This window comes from Lytechinus variegatus, chromosome 4 (assembly GCF_018143015.1).
Source record: "Lytechinus variegatus isolate NC3 chromosome 4, Lvar_3.0, whole genome shotgun sequence".
NCBI classification, from domain to species: Eukaryota; Metazoa; Echinodermata; class Echinoidea; order Temnopleuroida; family Toxopneustidae; genus Lytechinus; species Lytechinus variegatus.
Genome location: NC_054743.1, coordinates 26,672,873 through 26,691,280, shown reverse-complemented (window position 1 = coordinate 26,691,280; position 18,408 = coordinate 26,672,873). Strand labels below are relative to the sequence as shown.

Genomic DNA, 18,408 nt, shown 5'->3' with positions numbered 1-18,408 from the left:
TTTTTAGAGAATTTTTGAAATTTTATTTTTCGTGGATTTAGCTCCTTTTACCTTAGTAAAATGTAAATTTTTGCCTATTTAAACATGTTTGATATTGGACATTGAACACGAAACGCATAAATATGGCTAGCAGAATACATTCACACTTTTTCTGATGTAGGTAAATCCAATAATATTCTTAAAAATTGCAAAATTCTGTTAATTTCAGCAATATTTGCACTGATGGTATAAACTTGTACACACAACTTGTACCTAAAATATGAATGCATAACTTTATGTAAAATAGGAAAAATAAACAATTTTAAATAACCGTATAGTGGATTTAGCTCCTTTTGGAAGAAAAATGTTTTGGATTTAGCTCCTTTTGGAACAAAACCCAAATTTGCAATCAATTTTTACGAACCTTTCCCCCCTCCCCCCCAAAAAAAAAATCAAAATCGATATGTTGCATTTCATTCCCACGGCAAAGTTAAAAAAAAATCAATTTTGGTCAAAAGTGGGGGATTAAGCTCCTTTTGGAATCAAGCTCTTCATATAGGTCTACGTTGAATACGAGATAAACTAATAATAATGATAATATAATAAAACTAACAATCTCCACATCCATGAAATTTCGGACGTTAGAATGTCATAGGGTTTGCAATTCGTCCAGGTTAGTTACCCTCGATTTATTGATCGAGATCTCCGTCACTGTCATCTAATATATCCCAATCATTGCCATCTCCGTCATTGCCATCTAATATATCCCAATCCTTTGCTGAGTAGACACGAATCACCTTTCCTATATTGATGACCACGAGGTCATTTCCATGGTTAGCAATTACTGGCCAGTCTTCTGACTTGAAATCTGCTGATACATCGAGCTCGTCTATGATGTACTCAAGAATACGACCATCATTCAGGGAATGCTTGGTGAGAGTAATGGTGCGGCTGCCCAAGCTGGCGGATAGAACGTAGAGGGCGTCACTCTCTGTGCAGGAGATGGACAGGTACATCCTTCCGGTTCCTTGATTACTTGCTGGATTGTACCATTGTCATCAGTGATGATGACGGCTTTCTTATCCCCTTGGAGGAACACCAACCGACCTGACTTGGCGGCTGCAAGACTTTTAACCCTCTCAGTAGGAACCTTGAAATTATCGAACTCAAGTTGATCTGCCTTAGCAGGGGTATCCCTGGCCTTAGGAAGTGGAGGCCTGCCGAACGAAAAACCGGATGGCATGACCGGCATGGGTGCAGGAGAAGGGAGTTTCTTAGAGCGACTCCGATAGACAGTAATTGACGTGGATGATCCATACCCTGCTTTGCTCTCTATTTCCTGTGAAGCCGTTTTGCGTTTCGTTCCTGAATCGGTGGGAGAGAACTTGAACCCTATATGATAATGGAACGGGGGGGGGGGGGTGTTGATTAATAAATGGTTAAAATTTGCAAAGGGTATTTCATTCACATTTGACTTTTCATTTAAATCATAAAATATGAATATAAAATAGTGAGGAATAATGGAGCACAATATGCTTTGAATATGGTACACTAATTTTTAATCACAAACTACGGAACAATGTGTACGCCCTTCTCTCATTCCCCTTATAAGGAGTCACATAATTTATGGAAGAAACTCCATCAAACTTTATGGTGTAGTTTAGAATATTGTTGTTTTGTCATCAACATCAGTCCAACCTTAGAATTATGAATGAAACATTTGTTTATTTAGTTTGCCTTATATGGCATGTCGTAGTAAACAAAATATATGCTGTTCGTGATTATGATAGACTATTAGGCCTACAGCTCATCTCACTAAATGGGATTTCGATTCAAATGAAACTGTTATTTTAGACAAATAAATTCTCTATGAAAGAGTACACTCATTTACAACTTACAAGTACAAATTTACAAGTGCATGACCGATGTAATATGCCTACCTGAAACAGATGAAGAACTTTTGGTAGTACTTGGTTGACCAAATGCCGTCGAACTCGAAGATATGCCGAAGGTAACTTGCGACGTGGGCACGCTGGGGGTATTGAAGTTGAATGAAGCAGAATTCGTATGTGTCCCAAATGGCGAACAAGCAGGATATTCTGGTTCGCTATGAACTTGATCGTCCATAGGATTGCTGTCAGTAATGACATCACGGGATTGGAAATCAACAGCAATCCGGGCGTTATTGTTGAGTTGACATGACGAAACTGATATCGACGAACTTGCACTTAAGAAGACTTGATTGGATTTGGAAAATGCATCCAGTTTTATTCGGAAGAATTTCGTATCACCTGCGGTTGTCTCAACAAGGACAGATAGTCTCCTCTTTTGCACTGCTATAGCCATATCTACCACCTGTTTGATGCTTTGATCCTGATTTAGCTTCGTCCAGGTTGATGGTTCAGCATCGAAAGACAACAGTTTCTTATAAATACCATTCTTACAGGCAACGTACAAAGCATTATCGTCACATGAGGTTTTCACAATGTCTTTATCAGGAATAGGAAACATCTGGCTCTCTTGCCAAAAGGGCGGCAGTAACAACGCAGCAAACGGCGACACTGGCGTCGGAAAATTAGGCCCTTGAACCAGGGTACCTCTTAAAGCCAGGAGATCCCTAGAAATTGTCATCGTGACTTCTGACGCGATCTCCTCTTCGAGTTCTTTAAGGACATCCTCGGGCAAGAAAGGACCCCTCGAGAGGTCGGCCACCTGCTTTGCTGAAATGATGTCATTAGCTTTTATTTGTAGCCTTGTCAGGATATCTGTAGATGTTTTCAAATTGTCTCTGAACGCATTCAGTTTGAGATTGAGCTTTCCCTCAAATACTTCAACCTTCTGCAGGAGTTCCTCTTCAGTTTTGTTCAAATTCATTGCAGCCCTTGCTTTCAAGTCCCGAATATTTTCTCTGAGGTCATGAATCTGATGGTTTATTTCTGCTTCCTTTTTCTCCACCTCACCGAGCATGGCCTCCACAGATTCCTGCTTACTTTGACAATTTTCCAGACGATCTTTCATCTTCTCCTGTGTTTCCAGAAACATCTTTTGCACTGTTGTGCAGTCATGGTCAGGCTTGGTGTGGTCAAGAACAATGCAGTCTCTGCAGATCCGTTTCTTACATGTCCTGCAGAAGAATCTCCGTATCTCACCTATGTGCTCGTCGCACTCGTATGCCTTTCTCCACAGACCCTCTTCCATCCAATTGATTTTTACCGAACCGTTGACGATTTTCTCCAGGGGTACTGGGCGGTGATCTTTCATTAATATTTTCATTCTTGAATGAGAAGATGCACATGAGTCGCAGATGAAATTGAGACAATCTCTACAATATGTTGTCAGAATCGAATCGCTGTCCCCACAGGCGTCGCAGGCTATTTCGGTCGAGTTCTTCTTAGCCTCTAGAACTTCGATGACCCTGCTTATCAGTGGATCTGACTTCAGACCTGACACACCGTCCACTGGAAGGGTAATTGTTTCTCTGCACATAGGACACTTGATCGAACCCGGGCGAACTCGATCACATTGTTTCAGGCATTCTTCGCAGAAAGAATGTCCACAAGATAAAGATTTAGGATTCTTTAAGGTGTTTATGCAAACAGCACAGTCCAGTTCACGATTGAGTTTTTCCACAGCCTCTGCCGCCATATTTTAATCTAGCATATGGGAATTCTCTTCAACTATATATAGCTTAAAGAATGCCACGAATGGTATAATGAATTGAAATATAAGTATATGTCCTACTTACAGCAAAGGCAATCGCGTTGGAAATTCCCACTCCCAGTATCAATTTAACTTTGGAATTCCCCACTATGAACAATAAAGCATGATTTGCATCAAACGAGTGTGCTCCCTCTTGTGGTACATCCAGGAACTGACTGTGTGCGTGTTACGAGATTATTCAGTAAACATACGTATACATATATCACATGGGCCTAAATCCATGACGTCATATTATTCAAGTGGGGGGGGGGGCAATAGGATCACCGCTTGGATATATACACCTGCCACACACACACACACACACACTCATATATATATTTATGTATTTATATGTACAAGATTATACATTTTATATATTGAATCCAAATCAAGCTTAGCGTTAGTAAATATTTAAGACGAAATTACCAAAGCGATGGCTAACATAGTTCACAAAATATTCCTTCACAGACTACATTCATTCGGAATACAAGACAATGTACACCGTTTTTTCGAAGATTACTCATTAAACCTAAAAATTCAGGATATTCATATTGAACAGGTTAAATCTATAAATTACCTTAGTCATGTTGATATGACTATTGCTAAAAAGGATTGGTAATAAGATCTTTTCATAAAAGTGAGTAAGATAATCAGTTTTCTTTTCAATGTATCAAGTTTTAATGTTTTATCGGCGACTAAATCTTGTCTTGGAATTTTACAGAAACTGCAAAACCTTGCAGGAAGGACAATTTTGATTTTCTAAATCAAAGTATCAGAGCACAGGAGAGTGCGTGGAATTTTCTATATTTTAAGACAGGAATTACCTTGTAGCAACATAATTTTTTCCATATTGTCTATGCTTCGGAATAAAAGAAATAAAATAGTCACAGTTGGTAATACTGTTAGTAAAATGCCTTATAAATTAAATTATAGATTTTAAAAGAAGCGTAGCTTTCAAAGATGGAAGGTAAAGAAGAGCTGTAACTTAAAATCCGTTTCTGAAAAGAGTCGTGAAAAAAAGTGCTTTAGGTGTTTTGTACGACTGTTTCAAGAACGGATTTTGAATTCTCTTTTTTGGTCGTCATGATTGGTACTGACGAAAAGTGTGAGTCTATTCTATCTTTAATGTTTGAGAGCTACGCTCCTTTTAAATCTATTATTTTATTTCCACAGCATTTCTTTGTTGTTTAGGCGTTTGGTTCTGAGTAAAAAAAAACACTGAAGGCTCTGATTACAGTGAAACAAAATAATGATACGCAAATTTTATTGGACAAAATCCATATTTGGCTTTGTAACAAACAAATTTGACAAACATGTTCAAAGTTATGTAGATCTTATTTCTAAAGCTACTTTTTCTTTGTAAACAAATTACATGATTGACAGATATGTTCAAAATTATGCAATTCTCTTTTCTGAACTATATTTTCAAGGGTTTATAAGTGCTAGGGGCAATTGTAACATGCCGTTACATCTGCCCCCGGAAATTTCTTTGGAAATATGTTATCTTTTTAGCATATGTCGTTGAAATATTAGCCCAAATACAGGTCTAAGAACATATTTTCTAAACATAAAAAAAATGTTTAGCTATAGCTCAATTTGACATACATATTTTTCCAGAACACAAAAAACAGGTATATAAGTGACTTTCCTTCCCTAAACACGATGAATTTGCTGTAGAATGCTCCACAGACCTTTACATTTGCTTACACTTAAAGGGGAAGTTCACCCTGAAGAAAACTTTGTTGTAAAAATAGCAGAAAAAATAGTAAAAAATATTGGTGAAGGTTTGAGGAAAATCCGTTAAAGAGTAAGAAAGTTATTAGAGTTCAAAATTTTGGATTTGTGACGTCATAAACGAGCAGCTGCCCCATGTGTTATATAATATAAAATGTATGAATTTCAAATTTTGTATGGTTCCTGATAACTTAATTTTGTTTTCTTTTCATGATCGGGTGTGAAATGATTTGTCTATTGATATACAAAAGTTACAGTGAAAACCATTTTCAATTTTCTGAGAAAATGGCATTTCATTGATTTTTTACCACTCGCTATGTAGGAATGCTGCTCGCATATGACGTCACAAATCAAATAATTTAAATTCTAATAACTTTTTAATTATTTGATGAATTTTTATCAAACCTTCAGCAATATTTTTTATCATTTTTTCTGCTATTTTTACAATAAACTTTTAGTCAGGGTGAACTTCCCCTTTAAACAGCATGAGCGGGGAAATGTGCGTGCTCTGTTCACAGCTTGTCCTTGTACTTAATTTTCTGCTTGGAATGGGAGCCATGGCCACTCGTGTTACAATATTGTCCCCGGTCTCCAATACTGAAATAACTGTGATTATTATTATTTTATGTTTTGTTAAAAAAACTCAATCAACTTTATCATTAATTTTGCATATCAAATTAATCAAAAGTATTAATATTAATATACTAAACTAAACGTTTTAGTTTCAACTCACCTCGTCATTCTTTTGTTGAAAGTGCTATGTTAGGCAGGATGTATAGGCCTACTGATGGATAGCTTAAGTGGCTATCCTGGGTTTTACGGTTGTTATTATATCACATTCATATAAAAAAATCATCATTAATATACTACTTCAGCATGTCGTATTGATCCCGGGTTCTCATCCAGATTGCAACATTTTGAGAAGTGTTACAGTCTTGTAATATATGCCTCATGAAATATTAAAAAATCCGCCCGCAATTATATTCATGCCACATTATTTCCCCAAGAAGAGAAGAAACAGCACGATTACGAGGATTAGTGCTTGGAGACAAAGTGTAATCATTCTGTTTTTAATGAGGTATTGTGGCATGAATTTCATATTTCTGGTAGCTTTTTTGGGGAGGCATCATATTACATTATAATGTATTTTAACAGAATCACGAGGTGGGTTCAACTAAAAACAGGTTTACAAGAACATTTCATCAATTTAAAATAATGCACAATTGATGATTTATACCGAGGTTTTTGATACCAAGGTTTTATACCGAGGTTTTTTTTACCTGACTGCTAAGAAAGCACGAATGCCTGTGAGCAACCAACCAGGGGGCAAACAGCTTAAGGTCCTCTCAGAGGGACCTGATAATGAGGATGATGTCTACACCAAATGGCAAAAGCACATCATTTGCGAATCGAAGCCGGGTCACCGGAATCCGAAACCCCCGCTCTACCGACAGAGCTATCGCGCCTCCTCAAATGAAGTTGATTGATTTCTTTTAACAAAATGAGAAAAATAATCAGTTAGACAATACACATTAATAGATATAGAAATACGATATGAAAAGCAAGTATAATTAGATCAGATACAACCATGTACATCTACAGAGTATTTATACCGTTATGACCAAAGATGAATATAATGAAAGATACAGTCTGGCGATTGATTAATTGGCATCAATGTATGCAGTCTGGATTGCTACAATTGTGAAGAACGGTTTTATATAGCATGATTAATATTCCTACGTCAGAAACTAACATGACACATTGATCATAGTGATAAACTTTTGAAATCCCTCTCTAAAAATATTTTCAAAAATAACAAGAAAACACGACGACAACCTCATTAATCTTTATCATGTTATTTTCCGTTTTCACCTTTTCTTTCTCCAAATCAAGACTTCTAAGATAATGTTAATCAGGAAGAAATATAAAACGTTAAGAAAATAACCATCAACGTGAACTAAGGGAGAAATGTATGTTGCGTGTCACTCTGCATCGGTCTATTTGTACATAAATTTTGATAGTAACAGTCCATTGTGGTTGGCGAATTCTGTTATTTTCTCATCCCTCCCATTCAACAAGCTGCCTTCTTGACCCTAGCTTGCCGTGATCACGGAATGGCGTGTAAAATTCATTAGGGCACATCGATGACAAATACCGACACCTTTTGGCAGTGGGGAGAAAAGCAGTAGATGACAATTTGTTCGCGAACCCGTCGAATTAAGCGAAAGAGTCGGAGTCACTGTTTATCTAGAGTTGAGACTATCGCTGCGTAAGTTCCATATCAAATGGCATAGGGATGTAAGTCAGTCCGCTCCTTGGCTCAAGGCTGACCGAGTCTGGTCCTTGTGGCGCCCTGGCGTTGAAGCGATGAGTAAGGTTGGACACCAAGATAAACCGTTCCATCATGGCCATGTCCGATCCAACGCAATGTCTACGCCCTGGGAGACACATGAGAAGGTATAAACTTATCAATATACAGTGCGTCCCACAAATAGGAAACCCGTTTTCAGAGATAAATTTCACAATTATCAAACATGTGTTTCCTATGAATTTGATACTGATGGCAAGAGTGGAATCTCATCTTTAATTTGAGACCAACAGCTTAGCAAATGAATCACGCATGGCAGGAGACAAACAATAAATATTGAGGCCTATCAAAAACAATTTGTGCAGAAACCCATGTAAGAATCTGAATCGACTCTCATTTCAAGGATTAGTGACAAAAACTTAACAAAGAATAAAAAAATGATAATGAGTCAATCATCGAACAAGCAATGTTGTCGTATCAGTAATCTTGTCCAATTTTTCTGCGCTACCTGATTTTGACATTTAATTTCACACTCGTCTTGCTCATTAATGCGTGAAGTGTTCGTCACATATAGTATGTATCAAAATGTAGAGGAATAATTGATTTGTATGATGATGTAAATTGAATATTATACTTGATTTGCATTTGATGAAAAAAAGATGTGGGAATCTCGGTTTCCCCTTTTCCGGGGGCGCATTTTTTAATGGCAATAAACAAAGTCGGTATATTGCATGAAACTCTGGTGGGGCACTAAATTGGGGAAGAAACGAGAAATGGTCTTTCAGATCCACGGTAATATGCTGCTTTAAGCAAGTATGATAACGATGATGACGATCGATGATAATTATGTTAATGATGCTGATTAGAGAAATAACGAAAGCAACAATGACGTTCCTTATCATTATTTTTAAATATTATTTTAATCATTACTATTTTATTATTTTTTGAATTATTATTATTTCATTATCACTACCACTACAACTATTACTACTACTACTACTACTAGTACTATTATTGTTGCTGTTGTCATCATATCCATCATTATAGCAAATATACATTCTTGATGTATTCTATTCATAATACTATATTAATTACATAGATGCTGACCGGTATGAAGTATGAAATATATATGAAAGATATATAAATCACATGTCAATATATAAAAAGATATAGTAGTCGAATAATAAGTGTATCTCGGGGGGGGGGGGGGTGAAACTCGATTGGAACTTAATAAAAAATCAAGCATATAAATAAAAACAAATGAGTAGCATACATGGGAATAACTTCGATCTACTACATAAAAGACAAGTACTTCACCTATTCCAAACTGAGAACGTGCCCGTTCCACTAGCGACGTCTTCAGCTGGCCTTGGTCGTCTAGGTAACGGGATGGGTTGAATTTCTGTGGTTCTGGGAACACATTTGGATCATGGAGCACAGCGTAAAGGTTCGCGATGACCACGGTCCCTTTAGGGATGTCGAAGCCATGAAATTTCGCATCTTCCTTAGACCCATGCGGCACACCTATCAGAAGGCGAGAGAAAGTTAAGAATGTCATAATGCGTCCCCCAGGGATAGGTGCTATCACCAATTCATTTCATCTCAAAAATGAAATTCGCAGAAAATATTGATCTCTTCCATTTAACATATGATAACAGTTTTAGATAGATAGATAGAACGCAAATTATATTACTGAAATTAAGTCTATTATTTCCTAAAGTTATTTTAAGGCTATTGTTGATATTTTCTATGTATAAGTGTACTACACAAATACAAGCAAAATACCTTAATTTATTTATTCACTGTACTACAGTGAATAAATAAATGAAGGTATCTGTTTTTTTTTCTATACTTAGCCTTCGGCTTTATCCGTTACGCTTATGCTATGTTGATTTAATAAACCAATAACCGACACTATGAGGGGTGATCTTAATTAATATAAATTTAACGGTATACAGGTTCTCCTGTCTATAATATCAAAATCGCAGAGCAAAACTCTTTGATCTCTGATTCTAAAAAAGATTAACCGATCGATATCAAAACCAGATATTCACACATGAATATTCCTGATTGAAATGAGTATTTGAAATGATTTTTTAAACAAATATATTCTGACCGCGATAGGTTTATTTAATATTCTAAAATAATTGGGCTATACATGTATATTTTTCCAGATAAAATCTTGGATTGTCGTGTTTATTTCGATGTTTGAATATTTTTTGCAATTGCCGCGAGAATATGCCCTAAACAATGTATTAAGAAACAAGTCGTTGATATTTATTTTGCGATCAGACAATATAAGGACAATATTTATACCTACATATTTTACACATTATTTCGGAAAGACAAAAAATAATTGATTATCATTCATTATCATTATTATTATTATAAGTATGATTACGATGATGATTCTACTCCAACTACTACTATTATACTACTACTACTCTTTCTACCACTACTATGTCTACCATACTTTCACTATACTACTACTACTACGACGACGACGACTACTAGTACTACTACTTCTACTACTACTACTACGTACTTCTACTACTATCACGTACTTCTACTACTACTACTACTACTACTACTACTAATAATAATAATAATAATAATACTATTACTACTATAATGCTACTACTAATACTATTACTACTACTACTACTACTACTACTACTACTATACTACTACTACTTCTACTACTACTATACAACTATACATGCTTATACTATTACCACCACCATTACTACTATACTGCTACTACTAATTCTACTACTAGGGCCTAGTATTGCAAATAAAATTATGTGAAACCAACGTTACCTAGTGGTCCAGGGCATCCGGTTCGCAAACTTTCTGTTAAGAATGCCTGGGTGTACGGTAGATTTGGTCTATCTTCTAGGGTTGGTAACCTGTCCCGTCCTACAACACGATCAATTTCTTCTTGCATCTTACGCTGTTCATCTTCATATTTGATCAGATGAAGGAAAGTCCATTTTAAAGACGAAGCTGCGTTGCATAAACAAACAAACAAAAGATTGGTGTTAGTACGTAGGATTGTAACATGTATTATTCACAATATTATCATAATATATTAGAATAAATTTAAGTTAAAAGACAAGTTGATTTGTTGAGACAGAAACAAATCGGGCTAAACGACGATATTTTTCACGTAAATCGGGTATTATTTTATATTATTTTAATGGGAAATATTATATTACAATTATTTCACTTAAAGTGCTTGCACGACAATGTGATACGCACATTTGTATTTCATACCTATCATTAAAAATCAAGAGTAATACTTTTTAAATTTTTTTTGCTTCATTTTTTTCTTAGATACCAAGGAAGCTCTTGATTTAATTACAATTAAGACTTCTGAAGAACTCAGTTTTGATTCAAACCCTAACCTAAAGTTTTGATTTAAGTATGGATAACCAATCGTGACCCCTCCACCAATAGTAGAGGATTAATGTATCCCATTAGACGCTTTTATCAATCATAATATGAACTTGAAAATTTCAGCTTCACATAGGCCTAATTTTAGCACAGAATTACACCTACATGGTCTTTGGTGGATAGGGTTTCCGAATACAAGGGCGATAGAATAGAACAATACAATTCTACAATTAATCTAATGATGTTTGATAATAGCCTTATAAGATATCATACAAAAGATTGTCAATTAAACAAACTTTCTTATTTAAAACCCTACGTCTGGGATTTTTCAAAATTGTGCTTTTTATTTTTTTTCTTATCATACTTATAAAATCATTGCTGTAATAGCTCAGTCGGACGGAATTGACCTGTAAGATATCCCATCAGTGGCGTAGACAGGTCCTTAGACCTGGGGGGATGATCCCTAGCTGGGTCATACTTTATATATATATATATTATATATATATTTGTATAAACATATATATATGTATATAATTAATATATAAATATAAAGAATGAAGGAGATAACGTACTCGATAAAAACAAAATATCATGGGCCAAAGCAGACGAGTTAAAGATAACAAAATAACACGATCTGCCTCATGGATTATCTCGTGTGTCTTTTAATCACTTTGCTTTCAGCAATAAACAGGGCATCCAGTAATAAACAAACTTCCTTGCACATTTTTCATGGCAGTAATCTTTTGTTTGATTAATGACAATGAGTAAAGATGATCATAAGAGAAATGTCATTTGTCGGATGTCTAGTTATCATCTTGGTCATGACAGTCCTGCTAAACATGATCTGGAATAACTAGTATTTCTTATTTTACTAGTATAGTAGTATACTCTTTTAAAAGTAGCGATATTGTTAATGATCAAACGAATGAATCAACAACTAAAGGAATAAACAAATAAACAGCCAAATAACTAAAAAAAATATCAATTACAATTATAGTAATAGGGGTAAAATAAAAAAAAGCTCAACATTATATTTCTTATCCACGTGCAGATATGCGGACACTAAAATGATAAGCACACTCTGTTTAAAATTACCATGATTACAAAGGCTTGATTGAATTAAGTATGGAAATGAAATAAACCTCACCGGGTTGTCGGAAGTAAACTGTATAGATAGTAACTTGTTATAATTTCGATTCATTTCTTATTATGTACCTTGTTATGATGATTATGATAAAAACATAGGTAAGGAAATGTAACAGTTTATAACCTTCAAACCTAGAAGACTGCGCACGTACAGAAATCACTGGTATAAGTAATTCCAAAATACATTGCGCCTCGACTTACTTCGTCTTGAAACTGGAAGACGTTTATTTTCACCCAATATAGTTATGCAAAACAGTCCTTAACAGTAAAGGATTATTTCATTCCAAAATCATTCATTTACTAATTCGCTCCTTAGAGACTGGAAATTTTCACCTTTCCTTTGCAAAGTAGGGGTTGAGGACATGGCCAGCAGGGAAAAGGGTCAGTGTATGTGTATAGGTAATTTCTTATTAATTCGTTTGAACAGTGCTAATGTGTTATGAAAGCAATTGCTCTGAAAGGGAGTGATTAAGCGACACTTTCTTAAATCTGTAATGAAATATTTTGAACTTATCTCCTTTGCAAATACATAATTATTATAAGGAAATGTACTTGGTGAAACTCTGAATAACGATCCTTAAATGTATATGACGACGCAAGACAGTTGTTATTACTTAAAACTTGCAAGTTGTAAATGCATATAAGATGATTGACTCTGAATAAAAGTCCAATTTTGATCATGTTTGTCATTGCTGTACGTTATGATTATTACTGCTATTATTATTGATTGATTTTAACTAGCATTCATTGCTTTATTACTGTATAGTTTTGCTTCTTCCCCCACAGAAACCTGGGGGGGGGGATGATTGTACACACCATCCCCCCCACCTAAAATTCTGGGGGGATGCATCCCCCCGCTATCAACGCCCCTGTAACCCATACATAATAATTAAACCAATGATCAATAGAAAGGAGAAGTATGTTCTAAAAAATATTCACGTGCACATAAAATGCGTGACACCGCCACTGATGCTGACCCCCCTGCCCTTAAAATGTAAATAAAACGAGGTCACATACCAGATGACGAATAATTACACAGTAAAAAATTTATACAACACTGTTTACTATATGAACCTTACAGTAATTGTTTAAACAGTTTAAACAAGTGTTTAAATTTTAAGCAATAAAGTATAATTTTCAATTTCTAATCTTCAATAAATTAAACATGATTGTTTCAACGGTTAAACAAATACTGTAAGGTTCATATAGTAAACAGCGTTGTATAAAATCTGAAACAGAGTTTTTACTGTGTATCAACGGATAATGGAGAATGGTATAAGATCGAAAAAAAGCTTTCACTACCAAACGAAATTTGGTCACGAGAAATTCAACTAGAAAAAAGGGGTTTCGATACAATTAGAATGAAGCTGATTTTAATTAGATATATCCTATTGAGTATACTTAACACATCTCCAGGGAAGCAGGGGTGCTTGGGGTGAATAATACACGCAACACCCCCAGCACCCCCGCTTAAAGTGTCATGGAGCTAGAGGACCCAAGGCGTACCTGTCGTATCTGTCCCCGCTGCAAAAATATCCCCTATGAAATGCAGTAACTGTTCCCGACTGAAACCCGTCGGAGCCAGAAGCTCTCCGTTATTATTCGCCCTCTCCTCTTCTTTCTTGTGCATCTCAAGGAGGAAGGCATCGATAAGATCACGGGGATCCCTGCTTGGATCGAAGGCTCTTTGATGTTCTTCGCATTCCCTGGTAAAGAGACCATTCTCCAGTTGTTTGACGGCGTTCCCCAGTTCATGGTACCCGCTGAAAGGGACGTACTTCATCCAGCTAAGGTAATTTGTCACTCCTGAAAAATGAAGAGAAATCAAATTCTGAAAAGGAATCTAAAACTATTTTTTTAATATATAGATAGATTTCATGAAAAAAGCGATTTAGGGCACCAACCAAGCAATATAACACGTTATCTCATATTTGGTCTCTCCCCCACCCATGCTTCTTTTGTCTATTTTATTACTTGAAACTCGTCGGGGCGGACACACTACCTCTTTCGCTGCACCACCAATGCATGGTCACTAATCCTTGCTATTACAGTTTTTCATATGCCCCTAACCAATATACGCACCTGCTACGCCAGTCATTTCAAATATCCTGTCAAGCTTGTGAAGGAAATCGGTAAACTTTTCATCGTCGTACTCGAATCGCCGACCGAAAACCATCTTACAGGTGACGTCACAGACAGTCGACATGATGTAGATGAATGGATTGAAAGGTTTCTTGATCTTGGAGAATTCCTTCATCAGGATTGAAATCTCGACATCGATGGCGTCTCGTAGGGAGCCCTGAAGACGACCCATGCCGTAGTTCCGCAGGGCGCGAAGTGTGAACCGACGTTGTTCTTTCCAGTGGTTTTCAATGTAGCAGCACGCAACTCCTGTGTGGAAAATTTCAGGGATGAATATAGTGTGAAATGCAGTGGCTTTGTAAGTTAAGTGTTATAAATTAAGTTATGGAGTGCAACGATATATCATAACCAGCGTAACACATGGGTACCCAAAATAATGTGACGCAAATTTTGTGATTTCGATTTACCAACCATCGGTTTCAAAAAACATTTCTGTACGAAGAGCGTAAGAGGAAGTCCAACCCCCCCCCCCCCCAAAAAAAAAAAGAATGGTTTGAATGAAAAGAAAAAATTTCAGACAAGTATTACAATGAATATTCATTAAAATCTGATAAAAAGATTTTAAAACGGTTATCACTTTCGCATAATTATACAAGGATACAGTTATATGCACATCCAGGTTGCTATGTGCCAATAAATGACATTTTTAGAACAATTTGATTTAGTGACAAATTCTGACAATATGTGCACACTTTTAAACCCTTTCCTTTCATTTCATTATCTTTTTTTCTCCTTCATTTTTTTTTCTTCCGTTCCAGGAACTTGCCTACCACCCCATCTCTCAATCTGCACGATTTCAATAAGGTTTTTTTGTTAACGTCACTGTAGATACGTCATTTTCTTTGTTTTAAGATGGTGCCCTTTTCGATAGAAAAAGTGTTCTTTTTTCCTTGTGCCCCATTCTCCCACTTTCAACTTCGCTCCGCCACCCCAGGATCAATGAACTGGGAGAAGAATAATGGAATATGATGGGTTCACAAAATATATAGTTACGGCGTATTTAACTACATGCTTTTCATGCCGAAAAAGGCATACTGGGGCCCATTCAATATACATTTACAGCTATGATAACTTTTTGCAATCATGGCGTCTTTCATGGAAACTTCGAACAATGAGACATTGGACGAACTCGACAGAGATGGAACAGACACTCCAAAGAGCGAACAGATGACAAGACGAAGTGGTTTGAGATTACCTACATCTATTGGCAATTAGACCAAATGGGTATTAGACCATACAGCTTAGGGCCCGTTTGATAAAGGACTTGCAACTGTTGTAACTTTGCAATTATGGCAATTCCCATGAAAAATTTGACTTTGGTTGGCTGTTGAGCCCTGTTACCATGGTAGTTGTCATAATTGTAAAGTAACAACAGTCGTAGCCCTTTATGAAACGGGCCCCCGATTAGACAAAATTAATTTTTTAACCAAGTGTGTTTTTGGTGTGGTTTTATAGACACTGATAATAGACCATGATTACCTCCTTGTGTCGTCAATATATTTTGTATTGGCGGTTTAATTGCATTGGGTGAGAGCAGACTTTTAAGACAATGATCATAGAAGTTACCAAAATGTGCCGTTAATGTCCTACGCAGTCGTGACATTTTGGTATATTTACCAAAATATGTCGTAAAATAATAAAGGAAAATGTTGGTACATTGCACATGTTGGTATTTTACCAAAATGTGCCGTAACACCCCACCCCTCATGAAAAGAAATCCTGGTGCTGCTCCTACTCCCGGCATTCTTCATCGATAACTTTAAGCATGCACGACATCATGCAGGATTTTAAAGTGAGAGATTAAATATTTTTTCGGCACTAACAAATTTACAAGATATAATGCGAATGACAATATTGCTAAATTCAATTAAAAACCGACGGATCGGTCGTAAAAAAATGTAATGCCTTAAACTTCGCAAGTATATGACATCACATCTTAAACCCTATTTGATTGAACCAATCATGAATATAATGATAATATTCATGAGGAAAATATTTATACGGACCGTGTCGAACATGACTTTTCTTTCTAACATGAAACAAAAAAGCACAGCAATCAGTTACGGATATATTTGATAGAAAGATCGGATATAAAATAACAAAATTATGGTATTTGAAATCAAATAATCAACTAAAAGTTTTTCTGACTTATGATTTTCATTATACAGATCGAGCATGCGTTCTTAAACACATAGGAGCCGAAAATTTCTTCACAATTTTTTTGTATATCTTCTTACGAGTGGCATACCTGTAAAACCTCGTCAAGCAGGGAGGGGGCAAAAAATCTGACAACTAAAAAGAATTGCCTCTTACCCTGTCCATCGCTGTAAAGTTCGAATGCCGAAATCCTCGGCCGATCACTGAAGATATCGTCAGTTCTTGAGAAGGCTTCTTTTATCGTCTCGTAATCGTTCAGGAACACCGCTCGGTAGCTGCCCAGAAAACCCCCGAAGATCGGCCCATATCTCTTGGACAGTTTTGTGATACCAACAGAAGGATATTTCTCGTCGAGGTAGGGTAACATGCCGACAATGGGATACCCGAGGGGGCCTGGTGGTAGATGACGAAATCTCCGAAAGCTTGAGCTCTTAAAGTACCATACCAACGTCAGAACAAGGCTTATGGTGGCCAAGACGACTCCGTATGAGTCAGTGAGCAATGCCATTATTTCTCTGATTGTAACTGGTCTACTTTTCTTCAAAGAGAATATTTATGAAATTGGGGATATATATATATTTTAATATACAAACAACCCTCTACCTCTGCGAATTACTCCGTATCTTGCTCGAAGAGTTGGGATTCGGGCGAATTTTCATGAGCAGCCTAGCTTGCTGTAAAAGCTTCTAAGAGTGTCTTTGAGGAAGGGCGACTTGAAAATGTGCACGGCCGGCGGGAATTGGTGATTGCTTGACAGCGAAATAAAAGGCTTCTCCTGTTTTGTGTAAAACTATCTCACTGAGTTATAGGCACATATCATCTTGGTGACTCTTTGTAAGCTTTGGCATAAAACTCCATGTAATGGGTGAGGTGCTATGAATAATGGCCTACACTTTTCCTCACTGCGGTATGGAAAACGGTTATGGCGTCGTCCTACGTCTCGGTTCTGAGCTCCGAAGGTCCTGAATGTCAACCTGAACAATACGTTTGCTGAAATGATAGCAGGTTTTTAATACCCAGATTCCCGGGTAGGTTACATAACTTAATCGAGGAGAAGGCTCGGTGTTTGTTTTAGAATGTAAAGATCCCATCGCCCAATACTTCCTGATTATATTTGGCTATTTGCATACTTCAACTAACAAACTACATCTTCGTGATAAAGGCCATGTATACTCTGTGTTACGGGCGGCACTACAGTTGTTAGAGTACCGGGTGCGATCACGCCCCTATATCTTACAAATTAGTGAAAAAAAATAGGGAAACGGAAAAAGAAAGGAGGAAGAAGGGGGGGGGGGGGGAGAAAGAACACTGGCAGAAATCTGGTCCGAATAGTGTGTGAGGGTGTGTATGTGTGTGTGTGTGTGTGTGGGGGGGGGGGGTGATAGCAATATATTGACCTGCAAAACTTTTGGGGACGTACACCCCCATACCATTTACACGGAGGTAATCTGTACATAATGCTACCATTAGTTAAAGACCTACAACAATTTCTTTCGATGGCTATATTATGCGACCAAGCGTAAGCTATATAAAATACAGAATGGTGGATGTGTATATCCAGAGGCGGACCGTGACCCGGAGGAGACAAAGCATTGGAGGGGTGCGACATTGTTCACAAACAATACAGTGCCCCCGACAGTGCCCCTGCAATGCATCACGGTCAATGCATATTATGTATACACATGTATACCGTAAACAGAATACTACCACCTTACCTATATCACGGTTTTTGTATGGGTATACATGTATATCATAATGGATTTGTTAGATAAAAAAATGAATTAAAGTTAATATAGTTAATATAGGTTTTCCCGTCCAATTTCGCACTCAGTGCATGCAACAGTAAA

General features: G+C 36.7%; 1 protein-coding gene and 1 pseudogene across 1 annotated transcript; both read right to left on the bottom strand.

Moving 5' to 3' along the window:
- Positions 1 to 415: 415 nt before the first annotated feature.
- LOC121412625 lies at positions 416 to 3,651 on the bottom strand (annotated as a pseudogene).
- Positions 3,652 to 7,452: 3,801 nt separating this feature from the next.
- Positions 7,453 to 17,780, bottom strand: LOC121413718 (cytochrome P450 2U1-like). The gene is made up of 6 exons (XM_041606643.1): positions 16,718 to 17,780; positions 14,345 to 14,653; positions 13,769 to 14,068; positions 10,541 to 10,726; positions 9,038 to 9,244; positions 7,453 to 7,850 (listed from the first exon to the last, which is right to left on the bottom strand). The coding sequence occupies exons 1-6, from the start codon at positions 17,067 to 17,069 to the stop codon at positions 7,672 to 7,674; spliced, it is 1,533 nt and encodes a 510-aa protein (XP_041462577.1). The 5' UTR covers positions 17,070 to 17,780; the 3' UTR covers positions 7,453 to 7,671.
- Positions 17,781 to 18,408: the final 628 nt, after the last annotated feature.